The 18,242-nt window shown below is 49.9% G+C and overlaps 1 protein-coding gene across 1 annotated transcript in view; it reads right to left on the bottom strand.

Annotated features, from left to right (window-relative positions):
• LOC128277823 (RNA-binding protein Musashi homolog Rbp6) overlaps window positions 1–18,242 on the bottom strand; it is a 456,559-nt gene that overhangs the window by 287,286 nt on the left and 151,031 nt on the right. The window contains exons 3-5 of the mRNA XM_053016353.1: window positions 14,601–14,654; window positions 14,057–14,141; window positions 10,363–10,404 (exon numbers count right to left, since the gene is read on the bottom strand). Coding sequence (XP_052872313.1) covers window positions 10,363–10,404; window positions 14,057–14,141; window positions 14,601–14,654 — 181 coding nt within the window. The remainder of the gene's footprint in view (window positions 1–10,362; window positions 10,405–14,056; window positions 14,142–14,600; window positions 14,655–18,242) is intronic.

Below are 18,242 nucleotides of genomic sequence, written 5' to 3' on the forward strand. Positions count from 1 at the left end.
ATGCTGAGCAGGTTTTGTCGTTTTTTTTATGTCCGGTCGATTTTGGTGGTGAACGATCGATCGACGAGATGTGACAACATCGAACACCCGCCTTCCGGTGGGTTGTTTGGCCGGACTCCAACCGCCAGGTGTGTGCGTGTGTGTGCGGGTTCCAGTATTTGCAAGGAGTACGAGCCCACACCACAAGCCGGGCTATGGGGTGAAAAGTTTCCTAAATCACTGTTGTCATGTTATGGGTTCGCAGGAATTTTGGGCCAGGAATGCACTCCTGGGGGCCCCAGTTGGTCCCCAAATTGGCACATGTTCCGGTAAGCCTCGAGCCGTGTGTGTGTGTGTTCCGGTTTGTGAGAATGAAAAAGGGAAACAAAGTGTGTGACAGTAACACTATTCAACCGAGAGACCAAGAGAGAGAGAGAGAGAGAGAACCCCAGGTACGGGTTCCAGAGGTTCCGGTTTGTCTTACGATCATGTTTTGGCCAACCCACCGGGGTGGTTCTTGCTCGTGTCAGGGGCTCAGGAGCCGCTCAGTACTGACACGTTTGGATGCTGAATCAGGCTCCTATTCGCCGAACGCCCCACGTTCTCCTCTTGCAACGTGCTTTCCACAGACCCCAATTCTACGGTGTGACTCTCTCTCTCGACGATTGGTTGGTGTTGTTCGCGGTGGAAAGCTCCACCACCACCATCCGCCCATCTCGGGGAACTAATTCTGGCGCTTGGAGGTCGGGTGGTCCCAAACCCGGCTGAACACATAATTTGTCCAATAACAGACAGTTTATACAAGTAACATGTTTAGTCTAGTGACATGATGGAATTAAAATTGATTCCTCTCGGTCCTCCCAGGTCCACCGAATCGGCAATGAGGAGGGGAGTTTTGTGGCAAACATGGGACCAGCCGAGTCAACCGACCGACCGATGACCGATGTGCATGCATGTTCACCGCCCACCATGGCGATGCGATCGGTTCCGATTGCTGACTGTGCTCCGGGAGCGCTTTGTAGTGTGAATTGAATTCCTCCGGCAACTAGAGAGAGAGAGATAGAGAGTGACCGGCTCCGGCCAAAAAAAAACCCCAGAGGTAGGTGCAATAATGCAAACAGCGATCCCGGGGAAGCTGATCCGGGTGATTGTGGACGCTTTATGCCGGGGGCTGCTCGGCATGTGTTTGCCGTCGCCCGGTACAATGCTTCCGGCAGTCAACTTCGACTCCCGCTCCGACACACACCCGGGATGTGCAGTCAATGGTCTGTTAAATTGAAAGCTGAAAATTAAATTATCTCTCTCTCCGGACGGCGGACAATGTCCATTTCAGTTCAGTTTTTTTTTTCTTCTTTTTTGTTGCCATTTTGTTGCAAACGCTACCGACAAAAAAGTAGTTCGATGGAATTGCAGGCGATCTCCCAAGTTAAATTGCACCGGTGGCGTGTGTTTCGGCGAACTTTTCGGATCGTCCTGGAACGTCGGTATTAATTAAACCTGCCAGCCGGCCTGAGGTAGTTTGAATATCTGGGCCACCCAAGGACCATCGACGGCTGTCCCAAGATCGGCTGCTAAATCGAGCCATCGAGTTGACAATAAGGAAGAAATATTTCCTTCCAAGACCGGGTTCCGGCTTTCGGTGCGTGCCAGAAACAGGTCATGCCACCCTGCCAACGGAGGTGAATGTGAAATTAATTAGGAGCAATGGAGCCTCCACTGGGAGCGTGAAAAGGATTACAGCCGTAGTGAGTTTCGATGTCACACCGGATTCCGAACCACCGGGATTGTCGCTCCTTTCGCACTTCGGCCAAAAACCCGATGAGAAAGTGCATCTGCTGGGCTGCTGTTTACAGTTTGCTGGAGCTGGAACCACAAATCCTGGTTCGCTCACACAGCGCGCTAGAAATGTGCTTTTTTCTTCTCTTTCCAGCACAGGCCATACGGGCACTGGCCGAGATGAGGAATCGACAATCGGCAGATCTGGCCGCTGCAGGCGGCCTTAAGACACTCAACTTGGACACGCCAGACCCGGAGCCTAACCGAGCGGAAGACAATGGAGCCCAGGGTTGCGCCAGACTCCCCGGTCCAGCCTCACCGGAAGTGCTGCAGCCCCTAAACGTTGGATGATTATAGGTATATTGTTAATAAATTATCATATTATTTATTTACAGGACGGCACACGCTACGGCAAACTACACGCCCGAGAAACGAAAACTAATAGCACTTTCATCATTGTCTTCGTGTGCGCCGGGGCCCAAGTCGCACTCCGGAGATGGATAGTGCCTGGCCACATACGCCACCACCGGCAACACGCACACACACAGGCGCCCCACGTCTTACAGACACTATCGCTACGACGGCCATAGGCTCTCGGTGGTGGCGCGATCCATCCATTCGCCCGCCGTCGGTCCACCGGGTTATGGGGTTGGATTTGCTTTTGCACTCTCCCACTCTCGGGGGAGTTCCTTCGGAGTTCCACCCAGCCTACCCGGGTTCCTACCCGACGGCAGCCCGGTTGAATCGGTAAGATTGCTAGAAAGGTACCGATCGTAGTGCCACGGCCACGGTGAATCCTTTCGCACTCCGATTCCGAACCCAGCAGTTTCTTATTGTTCGACCCCCACCAACACCCACCAGCGGAGGGAGCTTTCGTGGGAGAAGAAAAATGTGATATCCTTACGAGGGAGGCCAGTATCCTTCGGACGCAGCCGAAACGCCCGCTACCCGGCCGTGGCGTGAAATGTGGCACAGTAGCGTCGGGGCCCGGGGCCAACAAAACCAATAAGAGATATGATAAATGGAATTAGCATCCACCAGGGTGGGCGGTGGGCGAGTGCTTGGGTATCGGGGAGAGGGCGAGGAAATAATAGGGCAAAACAAAAACAGATTTGCATGAATATTTCAATGCCGGCCACTATTACTCATCTTCGGGCCCAATACACCATCGAAATATGTTGGCGCACGGATCCGAGAGTCCCTGTCCCGGGCAGCGATCGTGCTCGAAATTGAAGTGTTTCTTAATAACATTGCCCGGTCCGGCCCGGTTCGGTGGCCCTGAGAATGCCGCTGGGGAAGGCCAACGGGGAAGGAAGAACGAAATGGGCGGCCTCCCAATGCGGACGGGATGGGTCAGAGTTCGAACGCCACCAACTGGACGGTGGAAGGATAATGAGATAACTGGAACTGCAGAACTCTTGGGAAGGCCTTTGCGTCGCAAGGAACTTCTCCGAAATCTCCGAGGGCAACTCTCCTTCTGATGCAATGTATCGTTCCACTATATGTAGCCCTTTTTGATTTAAACTTTTTAATCTGTTGCTTTTAAACATTAGGTGCACTTTTTAATAAATTCCATCTTTAACAAGTTTCCAAGATCATCAATTGGAATTCTGGATAATTGGAAAACACAACCAACGTTCCGGGGGCAAAGTGAAAGCGAAATATAAACATTCTATTCATTAGTTTCGATGGTTTCGATTCCCGATACCGGCGTGATAGGGGGGTTGGCGCGGGGCTAACAATCCCGCCCGTAAAAATGAAATGTTAGAGAGAGCACCAGAGATTAACATAGTCTCTGGTGCAGGCCAAGACCGCGCAGCGGTTGTAGCGCCAAAAAAGAAGAAGAAGAAGATTCATTAATTTACCACGACCCAGTCAGCATAACAAGAGGAAGTTATATCGGTATCGTATCATGGTTTGGTATGAAAAGTGGGTCGTAGTAAAACATCCAAATAGAAAAGGGCCATACTTTGACCGATGAAAACCAATTAAAACGAACCGAGCTTGGCTTAGGAAAAAAACAATTCTTCCGCTTTCTGCATCCAATCCGGTGTAATCTGGTAAAACCTATTGAAAATTCAAGCGAAAATGTGCTGCACACTATACTAACAACAGTTTATTGATTTGTTGAATAATTGAAGCAAAGGCCACCACTTTTGTCTCTAATGGGAAATGAAAAAGCTCAGCATCCGTTTTATATAAACGAAAATGGGTAAATAGAGTAAGGCAACCGCGTAGAGTTTCTAGCTCAACCAATAGGATTAATCATAAAACAAACAAACAGGATCCCAGAATTCTGTAAATTATGTTAAAGATATTAAAAATGGGCATTTAATTACGATTACTAAGAGTTTTCCATGAAAAAAGATCTAACTTCAGATCTGAAGGACTTTCAAGCATGTTATGCCACATGTTATTAGTAAATTTAGATTAAATCCTCTCTTTTCTAAAACTTGCAGCGTACATAGGAAGGTTTCAAAGCCGAATTCCTAATTATTTCTTTGAAATATTTCACAGTTTGCATCATAGCTGAACAGCCTATGACCGAACTGAACTTCCCAGCATACGAGAACCATACGCCCAAACCCTCGACGGACTTTACGTCCTGCCTTCCTGCCGGTTCTCCATTCTGGCAAAAGCTCTACAACTAGCCACTGGAGTACACCGCACTCTCGGGCCGCAAACTCAAGACGATGGAAAATTATTAATCAATTGATATTTCTTTCCGAACCCGGCCCGTGTGCTCGGCCCCGACGAAAGGAAAGTTTGCCGGCCCTTCCCTCCGGTGACCTGCCCCTTCTTCACCATCGTGTCGGGCAGGATTTTCCGCCCACATGACAGTTCCGGTGCGAAGAGGGCACGCTTCGCCTCGTTGGCCTCATTCGCTGTCTGAAGGATGTGTGACGGCCACCGCCATCCTCCGGCACGATACCGCGGTAGGTTGTTTGTTGTTTGGCATCCTCTCCTTCTCTCCCTCTCTCTGTCTCGGTCCTGTGTAGGTTTTTTTCTTTTTCGCCGACAAATTGCCGTATCAAAATGAGGACCGTTCTAGTTCAAGAAAGAAAAAAAAACACTCACCGAGATAGCGCCAGGACACCAGGCCCTGGTCGGTGTGTTTCTGTTTCTGACATGAAGATGCATCCCTCGGCCACCGGCCACCACATTCCGCACCCATTTGGACGTGGTCCGTGACGGGGAAAAATGGTTAATAAATTGTTACCAATAACCGTAACCCATCCAGAAGGTGGGCTTAGGGGCGGCAAGTTTTCTTTCTCTTCTTAGCACATGCCAATGGGCCAATGGGTGGCGGAGCCCATACATGATCCGATGCGGCGTCGGAATCGAAGTCGAGAACTCGAAAACAATTGTAGCCCTCGATGTTCGATGCTCGGGAATGATATATTATCCTTCGATATCCTTCTCTCTGGTGATGTCGGGCCACGGTACACGGGTTTGTAGTAGGCCCAGCCCAACAGCCCACCGGTGGTGAAGATGTTCTCGAGAAGCGTAGAAAGAAATCAAAAAGAAATCAATCCTCCAGGTGTGTGTGTGTGTGGAGTCGAGGGACTGGAGGCGAAATCGGGAATTTGTTTCGCCAAATAGAAACGTAAGACTGGCAGCCGCTCGAACTGCCGAATGCTTGCCGGGGTCTGGTCTGATGGCCTTGGTCGGTTTGGCGAGTGTGGTACATTCCGTTCGCCAGCCAACATCACGGAAGGCTCAAGTCTGGGTAGCTTTTCCGCCGGGCCACCGCCGCCGGATGATTACGGCGGCACTCGAGTGTTTATGGGCACGAGAAAACCCTCAGAATGGCAAAAGGAGGAGGATCAGGTTCACCCAACCGTGATTAGGGGTATCGCCATCGGAAGATTTGTGAAGGATTTCTGGGGCGCACCTGGGGTCATTAGAGTAGGGCGGGTGGACGGTCGGGCGGTCGGCGGTACTACCTCATTAGGGGCGCCCCCTAGCACGGTAATGGACAGTTGTCGTTCGATGTGCGATGACTGATCGACGGTTGCCATTAATTAACGGGACCGGATGCCTACCGTATGGTAAAAATAGCTCGGAGCCACAGGAAAATGGACAGGAAAAAGCCACTCCACCTTCGCCCGTCATAAGTCAGTCGGTATGAAGGTGGAAAACCTCAAGGAGCTGTCAGGCCGGGTAAGTGAGTGATAAAAGATGGAGACAAAGGTGTGTAGCAATAACAAGCGGACCGCTGGGCCCCACTCCAGATACCCGGCACCGCCGTGGAGTCACGCAAAGCGCACGAAAGAGTGTTTGATCGAAAGAAAAACGCAACATAAAACACGTGCGTGAAACTCCAGCGCGACATGATGACTTTCACCTTCGCCGTTGCCGGTGCCGGTGTCGGTGGGTGGTGTGGATGTACGCAAAAAGATTGGGATGTTCCCGGCGCTGCCTAGTCTAATCTTCGGACCGCAAACGGAACCCAAAGTTAAAAGACTAATTAATTTGTCAATCTTCATTACCGGTGCGCTGGTAGTAATTAAAATTAATGACAAACTTCCACGGGGGCCCGGCCCGGAGGACTCGCAACTCGCGACAGCGGTCGCGGCCTAGTTATGAGGAATTAGTGCGGCAGCCGCGACGTACGGACGATGGTGCGGCGGCACCACCATCACCAGTCATCAGAGCGCCCGAATGGCCGACGGTATAATGAGAGTTGCGTAAAGGACGGGTCAATTAAAGTGTGCGGGCGGCAAGACGCGATCAAGCCAATCGTATCTCGGTGGCGACCATAACACGGAGCCAAGAAATCCTCCAAAGATGATTGATGAACTCCCGTTCAATGCAGTACAGTGCCAGGCGCCCACAAATCGAAGAGAGTTCTTTAACGATATAAATTGAGCACCAAAACGGGAAGGTAATTTGTACAGGCGCTGGACATCTAGTAGTAGTACCTAACCTGGTACGTTTAGGTTTCTAATTCTAAGAGTTAAGCTGGTTCCATTTTTATCTAAGTGATTTTCTTCAAATAAATTGGTAATCAGAATTACGCGACGCTCTGAAAGACCTCGATTGTGATTTGGTTAAACATCATTGAATAAGGGTTAGATGGAGTTGTAGCTAATCATCAATGGAACCCAGCATCATTTAGGATCACCAGAATTTGCAATCAAATTGACCCATTTCTGACGCGGTTACAACCTATAGCAAAAACTGAAGTTAGCGCTGAAAGTAGAGCATCAGGTCAACCAGTTGTCTCACTACAACGTCTGGAGCTTTTGCTTAAAGTTACTACGTAACAATATTCTTAAGAAAATAAAGTAACAGTTGCAGTTGAGTTGAGTGCAGAGTCTTGCTTTAATCGCATTAACTACGTTTAACCACGCAACCGCGTCGTATTTTTTCGAAGCAAGGAAGAACCAACGGCAACCCAGTTTGCCACACCATCTTGTGGTCTGACTCTGTGGTCCGTTTTTTTTTTAAAGCCAGCTGAGCATATGAAAGAAACAATCGTGTAGTGATGTTCACTGGGATAGAAAATGTATAGCGACCAGCCTGGCTCGGGATATTCTCATAAAACTTCATCAATACTCCAGACCTGGTACCAGTCGTACAAAAAATTTACTGTTTCTGATGGTAATTCCGACTGTCAAGAGATGTGTGAAAAGCAGCTGCTTCATTCTTTCAATCACTACAAGGGTTTCCATGAGATATTTTAAAAGGACTAGCTCAAGACCCTAATATTAAATAATAGTAACCCTAAATCTGGTATGTAATTTAAATAATTCACTCAAGATAATGAAAAGGCAATCGGACGACTTTTAAGTAGCCAGTTAATACTGGTCGAGCAAGAAGATTTTCATTGAAGAATTTTTCAGCAAAAAAAAGATCGTTTGTAAGAAGCCGGTACGCGTCTCGTACCGCCAAACTATTCTTAATCTAAGACTCTTCAATGAACCCATCCTAGGGGTGCATCCTTTCCCCGACTGCCGAGGCAGTCCTTCCGAGAATAGGCGAAAGAACTCTTTGCCAGCAGCGCAAACCCGATGAAAGTAAACGTAGGCCGATTCCGAATTCGAAGATTCGAATCCGTCTTGGGACCGCAGCGCATCGAGCCGTTCCCGTCACCCGCCCGTCACCATTTGTCCGTCCCAAACATCCGAGCGGTGGGCGAACGGAACACCGCCGACACCGCCCCCCGCAGCACCGAAACGCAAATTCATTGAATTAGATAAATTTATTCATACTTGAAAACGCTCCGAAAAAGGAAAGCAAACCGCCACGCGGCGAAGGCCAGGCGGAAACCCGACGGCCGATAAATGCCGTCACGCCGAGAGCACATCCGTTTGCTTTCGCGCCCCGCGCTTCCGGTCCGCCTGCGACGCCTTTCCGAGGGCACACTTCTTTGATGCGAGAGATCGTCTTGTGTTACTGTTTGATCCCGGGCGCGCTGTATATGCTCTGGCGGAAGGTCCCCGTCCTAATGCTCCCGACACCCGGTACCCCTGCGGCCCCTCTTCATCATCCGATCTAAAGGACCTATCCGGCGGGGGAAGTTTCCGCCGAAGCCCGAAGATACGGGCCCGTGGCCGTGGCGGCACCCGGGTTTTCGGTGGGTGAATACGCCGTCGCCTTCGGTTTGGCAATGATTTATGATGGCAGAGATCAGAAGTTCAGCCAGCAGTGCACCCCTTCCGCAACCCCCTTGGGGGACCTGCTCACCCGGCAGTTGTGCGGGTCCACTGCCCGCTGAGGGTGAGGTCCCGCATCGATCACGGACCTTCGGCGGGTGGCACCGTAATCGACGGTGCCTCAACCTTAGCCGCGCGTTTAACCTTTCCTCGGCGCGAACTCCCCGCGAAAAGGGGCACCCACAGTAATGGTGGTGTGAGCTGCCAAAGAAGTTTCCCAACGGCGAAGGCGCCTGCAAATAACACTAACGATTTATGAAACCAAATTTGGGTCCATCGCGCGAAACGGTGCGGCCCCACGCGGAACATGCTTTTTCACAACATCTTACGGCAAAGTGTTTCTTGGGGCGCCGCACGCGCGGTACGTGAATTGGATTCCACGTTGACTCCTCATTCTCCTGCCACAAGCCGCAAGGACGCTCGGGTTTTCGGGTTCCAACTCAGCGCCCGGCACCGGGGCACTCTAATTCCTCTGTGTAATTCCTCTTAAGCGATGTCCGAAACTTTGTTTTACAAGTCGCCCAGCCAAAAAGCGCGTAAACGAATGTGGAGCGACGGTTTTAAGTGCAGCGAGCTGCGAAAGTGTCCTTTACATCACTCACCGGCCAACGGGCTTTACAGCACACTTTCGCTGCCCAATGGGACAACATTTTTTGGGAAACTTTCGCCAACAAACGCCTACACCGGGTGTCCGGTTCGCTGTAGTAGCCTCGGGCTCTACACCGGGCTCTACAATAGACGGACAGAGAAAAGGAAGGACTCAACGTCGGTCCCCCAATCATCATCATCGTGTCGTGGCCGGCGACATCGGTGAGCTGTTGTCGCAATTGCCGGGAGTATGTTTAGCTAACTTCGCTTTCAATACGCCCGGCAACCAACGAGATGACCCCCCAGCAGCCCTAGATGCCGTAGATGGAATGGAACCGGTGTCCTTGGCACACCATCGCCGGCCGCGTGTCCCACAGTTTTAGGATCACTTGTTTCTTATCTTTCCCGATGTGCTCCGGGCACCGGAGTTCTTCGTAGCGAGGGTCCCATCTCCCCTTCTGGCGGCCGGTGATCGTGGGACAAAAAAATCGGGGAAAAAGTGGCCCACAGGACACCGTCACCTGGTGGGTCCGTCGTTTGAAGGTTAGCAAAGCGACCAGCGGGACCGATTAGGGCGGGTGCTGAAGGTGTATGTAAAGTTGAAAGTCTTGTTCAATGCAAACTTTTTATTTTCACTTGCCTAGCTCTCGGACCTGGAGTTACCGACCAGGTCCTTTGCGAGCGGGCACCACTTTGGGCCTGGGGAGGGTTGTGTCAACTCTCTACGCGGTCCCGCGGGGGCACAATTCTTCCCCGATTCTTACTCAATACCCTCGAAGGAGGTGGCAAATATTGAGCGAAACTATTGAGTGGAGCGAAATTGGCACACATAAGCAGCCGACTCCGTAGAGGGTTGATGTGCGAGCAAATGGTCCCAAAGTCACTCAAAGAGTGTGCGCTCGTCTTCCGGAAGGCGCCCGAAGAATGCTCATTAAATTCCCAAAAGGACCCAAGTGGCCCCGGTCCCGTCGGTCAGTTGAAGTTTGAAGACTGTGGCGAAAGTTTCGCCCCAAATCATCGCCACATGCACGCGCCAGTGGCTGGCTCGAGTAGTGGACACCATCTGACGCTGTAAAATATTGGCAAAACTTTCCCGGGTTTCGCTTGTGAAAGGAAATCGTTAAAAAATGAGCCTTGCTGTGGTGAGGCCATGCCATGAGGCTGCCCCGTTCGCCGCCGTCAGACGTAACATAATGAAGGATAATTTTGCGTTGCCGTATGCATAGGTTTCTGCAACATTTTGCCCATTATTCGGCATAAGTAATACGCCCGCGGATGGATAAGGTACTGTGGAAGGTGTAACCATAAATAGCGGCCGTGGTGCTGCGGCCGCGCGACCCACCCGCGTACCACCTACCTTTGGGTGTGCCCTCCTAGGAAACGCTACTTTGGGGTCGATCTGTAAAAGATACGGAAAAGAAGAGAAAATTTATGAATGAACATGAAAGAAAGGCGCGTGCCGAAGTGGCACCCGGGCCGAGTGAAATCATTCAAATGAGCCGATTCTCATGCAAATGCACGAAAAACTCCACCGATGCTAGATGCCCATCACATCCATCGTGCCAGCCACACGGTGAATTGTTTTCCATCTTAATTTGCTTGGCCGGCGGTGTGCCGCGAAAACCCGACGCGGAGTGATGCCGAAAAGCTCGGTGGGAAAATCGGTTTTCTTCGAGTCCAGCCGAAAGGTGGCCGCGTTCAACGACCGCCCTATTGTGGGCTGGCCACGTTTCGGGCCACACCACTTTGGCTATCGTTAGGTTTTGATGAACATTTCAATTCGAACTGTTCGCTTGGTGGGCGAACGGGACGGCGGAGAGTTTTATTTCGATATCGGCATATTGAAGGCGCCGGGATGCTTTGGGCCGTGTTTACGGCGAGAGTGGAATAATTTGCTTCCCATCGATGGCTAGAATTGATTTTTTAGGTAAATTCTCTGAGGTTCAAGGTTTCGGCAGCATGGCTTATCTGCTACGTTTGCTGAACCACTTTGAAATGAATGATTATGTTGTCGCCAGTGTTCCGATCTTTGCGGAATGGATCATTGTAAAACTCCGTTTGAGTGTTTATTACTTGAAAAATCATAATAAACTAGTCACGCTAAAACTTTTTTACTGACAATTTGGGGCAATTCTTAAGCAATTGGGGTTTTTGAAACATTGCAGCTAAATAGCCTTTGAGCCTTTTACAATTAAAATTTCAAATTGATAAATATTTTTATCATACCATTGACTGAGCAATTTGATTTCATAATCACTTTTTGGTGATAATCTTTGAAATATTTACATTTTAATTGCGAGGTGGTTGCAAACATTTGATTTTGAAGTCAGCCAAAGGAACCGCCTTTTTGGCTTCTTTACTTTGCGTTTGCTTGAGTGAAATGTCTAAGAAAGCGCTTTTGCATAATGTATGCTCTGTTTCCGTTGCGTTTTTTTGTTGTTTCCTTTGTCATCGCACGTTCAATATGAAGCCAATATCGGTTCGGAAACGGGCCATTCTACGGTGGCCGCTGTGTGTGTGTGTGTGTGGTTACGTCTTCGGCGAGCACCTTGAGCCAACCCGTCGAAGCCAACATAATGGTGGCCACCCTAATTCTCAAACGACCCAGCCGGCCATTGCCATTGGGTCTCCTGTCGATTCAGCTCTCAAAGTTGCCTGCGTATGTTTGCCTGAGCACACACTCGCACACGGGAGATAAAAATGGGCGAACGGTAAACACGAAGGTGTTTTACGAGGAACCAGTCCCCGGCCTGAAGGTCGCTTCAGCCGGGAGGAAAATCTTATAAATACTTCAAACAAAGCCCGCCCGGAAAACCCTCTGATTAAAAATGTACATCCGGTGAGCCGGTAAACGATTTACATACAAAAAACACGAGAGCGTGATTTACATATTCCATGCCTTCCTGGAGGAGTCTCCTCGGAGTTTTACCTTTTTTGTGGCCATCTACACACACACACTCAGGCGCACATTGTGAAATACGACGAATTTGTCGACGAACACGACGATTTGCAACGGCGGCGGCCAACGTGGGTTTGCGAGCCGACCGTTGCCGAGTGCGTGATCCCATCCTGAAGGACATCCATCAATACGCTGCCTGCCGCCGTCGCCGTCGTCGTCGCGGGGTGATTGAAAGGACATAAAAAATGAGGCGGCAACCCCTGCCCTGCGAGGTGCCGACCACAAACAAAGGGGGTTCAGGTGTTTCTCCGACCGGGAACCCGGGGGCACAGAATTGAATCCTTCCGACGCACGATTCATTCAACGGCCGGAAAGGTCCGATGTGCCGTGGAAGAAAAAGAAATCATTTCCATGTTCTTCTTCCGTGATATAAAATTCTCCTTTAGTGCTGTTCTTGTGCTTCGAATCAGGAAATAAACGCACACTCACACATGCATCCCAAGAATCAATAGCGCCCGTAATGTATGGGCTGTAATTTGTTGGGCTGCTGACTTAACTTCATGCTTTTTGCAAAAATTTGCACCAATTTAAAGTTTTTCCAACAACCCAACATCTAAGTTCGGGGGCGGAAAGGCGCCATTCCGTGTGGAGTGCCTGCTTTCCCACGGACCTTCTGCAGAAGTCGGACTCCCCATGAGCCTCCGGTACGTCACACACACCTCCGGAAAAACACTTCAGTTATTTCACAAATAATAAAACGGTTTTTTTGGGCTCTGAACCCAACCGAACAACGGCGTTTGGTTGGGTTCCGGTGGTGCTTTCCGTTGAACCTGGGGGGTTGAAAGGGTTCCTCGCACGTCCACCCGGGTGGCCGACGACGCCGGGCGCTCCGGCGAGTGAAATTAAAATGAATAATAAAAAATATTGCCATCCCAGGAGATGATTTAACAAGAATTATGTTTGTCCGAGGATGCCTCCGGAAGCGCTGCTACGGCGACCCGCAGTCACGGCGACCATCAACCCTCCAACCGTCCGATGGGTGTCCCTCCGAGTGTGTTTGTGGGCCTCCCGGTGACGAACTGAAGTGTGAAGGCACGAAGTGGAATCGACACACGCGCCATAAGTTAAACATGGTCGGTGACGTGCAGGTGACATGGCCCGAAAGTGTCCCGCAAATCTGTGTGGCCGTGGGGTTTTATGATCCTTGGCCCGCAGCCCAAGGTGGCAAAGTGTAAAGTCCACCGAAGCGGTCAAACGGTGCGTGGCGGTCATCTTTTATCACCTTCCCCTCGCGAAACAGCTTCTATTAACGCAAAGGACACGCTACCTGCGCAAGGTCCGAGAGAGATGCTTCTTTTTCTTCGAGCTCCTTTACGCGACGCCCGCCGGAGGCCGAATATTTATTTTGCTCCGCACCAACTGGCGTTGGTTGGCGTTCGTTATGACTTATGGCCCCGCCTCGGCTACTCTGAAAGCCAACGTTATAAAATCTGAGCCAAAAGATTACCGGATGAGCTGCTAACCACACGCCACGCGTAGTGCCTGGCCCTTGGTGATGGTGGTCCGAAATAAACGCACACACACACACAAGTGCGTTCGCGCGCGGTTTGAACATAAAATTGGCGGACGCCCCGTGACCGAACGTCACGGTTGACACAGCCAAATGTCCTGTGACTGTCCGAGAGCGCCTTGTTAAGGATCTTAGCATAAAACAAGAAAAATACGGCGCCGGCATCGGGATTGGGTTTCCGCCGGCACTCAGAGTGGATTATGTGCCGAATGCGCTGTGCTTCTTCAGAAATCTGCCATTTCCGTCGGCAACAAAAGGTTCGCTGGTCGAGAAGCGATTTCCGGAAGCCGTAAAGCCACCGCGGCCTATGCTTACGTTACGCATCCCGCCCGGCCACCGGCCGGCACCATCATTCCGGCATTTGTAGCATAATTTAAAGAAAATAACATTTGATTGTTATTCCGGCGCAACGATGTGGAAATGGGTTTATGACGCCACCGGCCACCGGGCTCCTCGGGAAAGCCGTGGAGTGGCCCGCAACATGAATGGTGGCTTCATTATCTGAGATGTCCATTTTCTATCCTAACACACTGACGCTGCAACTCCTTCGTATCATTATCGGTCGACGTCGCAGTGACTTACCTTTTTGCCGTCTAATTCGTGTGTTCCATGTGCTAACACTTTGTCTACACTAGCAGGATCGCCGAAGGTGATGAACCCGAAACCCCTGCAAGGAAAGAGAGACCATCGTTAATGTTTCGGGCACAAGTCGGACGAACAACTTCAAGCTGATTGACTAATCGCCGAAAGAGTACACACGGTGAAGCAGTTTAGAAGGTGAATGTTACACGATCAGGTTTTTGGGACAGTCTACCACCATTAATTCGGTCCTTGAGGGTATAGTTTGACTTTGTTCATTAGTGTCGCTATTTCGATTGTTTTTAATGCATTAATGAGCTAGAAAATGAGCTAGTAAGCTAGGATGTTGGATTACTCTGTCGAATGACTAGTCGGCGCGATCGATTGCTTCATGGAACGCGCAGCAACAGCGCACTAGGCGTCTACGTTTCATCGTACCATTCACTTCCACTACGAGCGCAAGGTAAGTAACTACGGACAGGGAGCATCTACGAGGCACTTCTAGCAAGGTTCTAATAGATCCCGTCATCAGAACGGATGCACCTACCTGGGCCGCGAGTACAGTGGAGCCGAGGAATCAGCCAATCCCATCGCAGACGAGCTGAAAGAGAATGGTGTACTCGTTCAAACCAGTTCCATGACCAAAATGACAGTATTTTTTGAGTTAATTTATTTAAATAGAGACATTTGTCTCATGCTAAGAGTGCGAAAAAATAAAATAGGGCTCACTAAACCGAAGGATATTGAAAATTTCAAAAAGAAATTGCAAAATATTACAGAAAAAACGGGAAAACTGAAACGATCAACGAGCGTTTCTTGAAAAGAAAAAAAAATGGCCAAGTAAAAACAAAGGAACGTAAAAGAAGTGTGTGTGGTTCCGGGAGGAGTGAAACAAACGGTGAAAGAAATAGAAAACGGGGCGCAAACCATGAAGCAATGTCACACGCGGTAATAAGAGAATAGAAAACTGCAAACAGAAAATGCGACAAAAACGGTACAAAACAAACAGACGCGGTTGCAAAATGAAACTCAAGCTTCGAAGCAAAAACCGGAGCGCCGACCGATCCGGAACCGACTTAAGCTATCGAAACGAAACGACCGTCACGTCCGGTCATCACACAACCCGGCTCGCTGCCCGGCGGCGGCGGCTGATAAAGAAATAGACCGAAAGAAACGAATCGCACAGGAAAACATTAAATCAATTTAAAGTATCACGGATTAGATTTAAACTCCTGACAATATATCACGCCCGCGTTATCCGCGAAGCGCGGCCCCCCGTTTGCCGGTGTGGAGCCCGAGGCCCCGATTTCCCAACGCCGTAGCAATCCAATCCAAGCTGCAAGTTCCTTTACAATCCCTCACCACCACGGTTGCAGTGCCGGCCCCGACGACGTAGCGCGCGCGTGTTTGGCCGAATCCGATGCGGCGATTGCTACGTTTTCTAGTGTTTAAAAGATGAAAGGCTATCATCAACAATGGTGCAAATGGAAGGAGCGACAGAGAGAGAGATGGCGGTGGCGGTGGCGAAAGAAGGCGCCATAAGACATCGCGGGGACGATGATTCGAGGACGAGGCGCCCCGGGCGCTACAATAACGCGAAAATATGAAGCACATAGCCGGCCACAACAATGGTCGAATGCACGAGTGAGCCGTGAGCGTAAATCATTGTCGTTACTTTTTTGAGGCTTTGCACCGGAATGGAAGGATCTGCGGCCCCGTGCGGCACGTCGATCCTGCCGCCAGAACAGCAGCCGCAGCAGTAGAAAAACACAACAACAGCCGTCGTGGAAAATAAAGAACATTCTTCTTTGGACGATCGCATCCTTCGAAGCGGAGCGAACTGCTTGGACCGTTATAAGCCACGTCCTTCACATTCCTCGACACGGACCGAAAACACCCCCTCGCGACCGAGTGGCCCAAGGGTGGAAAAGGATAAGGTCGCGGCGAAAGAGAGAGCGAGAGAGAGAGACAAGCAACCAAAAAAGAATCTCATCAATCATATGACGATAATGAATTTTTCTCTCAATTTTGCCGTACTTTTCCCGCTTTTCGGTGACGACTCATTTCATTTCTGCCGGGATGGCCGGGCTTGCTGGAGGGTGGAATGGCTCGAAGTTTATACGCCACCCACCCGGCAGCCAGATGGGGGCAACGGCGGCCGGAGCCGGGATTCGGAAACAAAACGTCACAACGAGTGGGCTCACTCCGGCCCAGCTGGGTGCTCGGTGGGAAAACATACGGAAAATTTGTTACTTCAAGCCGCACAAGCGTCGCTGTCACTGCTTGGTGTGTGTGTGCCATTGCCGAGGGGGAGCATAAAAAAGGGGACACATAGAAGAAGCAACAAAAAAATGTCAACGTCAAGAGAAACGGCGCAAATCCCGTCATTCCACGCCGGCGGATCGCTGGCGGTTGAAGAGGGCAGCTAAAGCGGGATTTTCTCCGCGTGGAAAATAGCCCAAGCAAAACCAAACAACAACAGCAGAAACCGTGGTCCAGAATGGCCGTGGTGAAGCAACAAAGCGGGGCACGCAAACAAGAAACAAATAAAGAAGCTACTCTGACGGCTATCGACGGGAAAACGCGGGCTTTTCCGATGCAAACACGGTCGAAGAAAACAGTCATCGTCGTCGTTGGTGGAAAACAAAATAAACGCTCGCCGCCTCGACTGTCCTCGATTCCGTGTGGCCGCCACCGCCGCCGCGTGTCCTTGCCCGATCGCTACTCACCGTGCGCGAACGAGCGGACCAGCTGCGTTCGGTAATGAAATCGAAGGGGTACTCTCCCACGCACCACCCACCACCCGGCCAAACTTAAATGGTGCGCGCGCGTCACAGAGGCGGAAAATGTTTTATTATATGGTGGCCCCATCAAAAAACCCCCCCAAAAGCCCATCACAGCGCGCGTGGCCGCATGTTTTCCGGGCGCCCATTTAATGCTGGGCCACACGTGTGTCCTCGGCCGCGGTGGTTCGCGAAAATATTGCTCTATCCGTCCCCCCGTTCGCCTTTGTCCGTCCGGCGTCGCGCGTTTGTTTGTTGGGTGAAGGATTTTGACCTTTTTTCCGCTTTCGCTGGCTGGCTGTTGTTTATTTTTTCTTCGCTTTTCGCGGTGACTTTTCCTTTTGCGATGTTGCGGTTGACGAAAAATGTATTTATACGCGCGCGCGGTGCAGCAATCCAGCCTTCCGGTGGCGGCCCTCCGCCTTGGTGGAGGCGATGCCGTGCTTTGCCCATTTGCCATGTCATCGGAAAACCTTTGTGGGCCCATCTTGCTTCCCTTTATTGCATCAGTCAATGTAGAAATGAGCGTATTGCGCAACTTTAAACTTCATTTACGACGCTGGTAGTCGCTATGTCGCTATGTCGATGTTTTTTTTCCAGCGGATACACAGCGAATGTGACTGGCTTCACGACGATCAATCATAAAGGATGGCCATTTTGGGTTGATAGAACCATGTAAACCGAAATAAAACACAAGCTACATTATGAGCAGCATGAGCGGAAGTAATGAAAATACTTTTACCATCAATGTAAGGTTATGGACAATGCTGTCTTATTCTGGGATAATAAAGCGTCGAACGTTGGCGTCCAAAATCTCGATCATTCCTATTTGATCGTCGTAAACAGACCATTTTAATGTATTAATTAACTCATTAAGAGGTCAAACCACTGTGTGAAGTGAGAATAATCGTTTCTTTGAAATTATCAATGGTTGGACACCAAAATGACACCTATTAAGACATCAACATTACACTAAAAGGCATACTTCTGTACTAGTTTTAATTGATTGACGTTCTGACGACTGCCTTTTCGTAAGATAAATCAGTCTCATCCATAGTGATAATTCGATGCACAAAATCCACTTTATCCTATCGAAAACCCTTAAAACAATTTCAAGAAAGATGCACACGGAATTAAGTAAAATAGATTGATGAATTGATTGATTAAGTTGACATTTTTCCACCACAAGAAAAATATCCCTAAACTATGCGAATAGTGGCTCCCTGATGAAAAATCCGATACATTCGATACTCACGATGCCCGGATGTCCAAAACCATGAACCAAATAACCAACACGAATCACTATTCGCCATTTTATTGAAATGGTACGAAGTCATTATTTTGATTTCGGATTTAAAGCACAGTTCCGTCAAAATCCGTCCCCATTAAAGGTAAAGTAGTCAACA

This window comes from Anopheles cruzii, chromosome 2 (assembly GCF_943734635.1).
Source record: "Anopheles cruzii chromosome 2, idAnoCruzAS_RS32_06, whole genome shotgun sequence".
NCBI classification, from domain to species: Eukaryota; Metazoa; Arthropoda; class Insecta; order Diptera; family Culicidae; genus Anopheles; species Anopheles cruzii.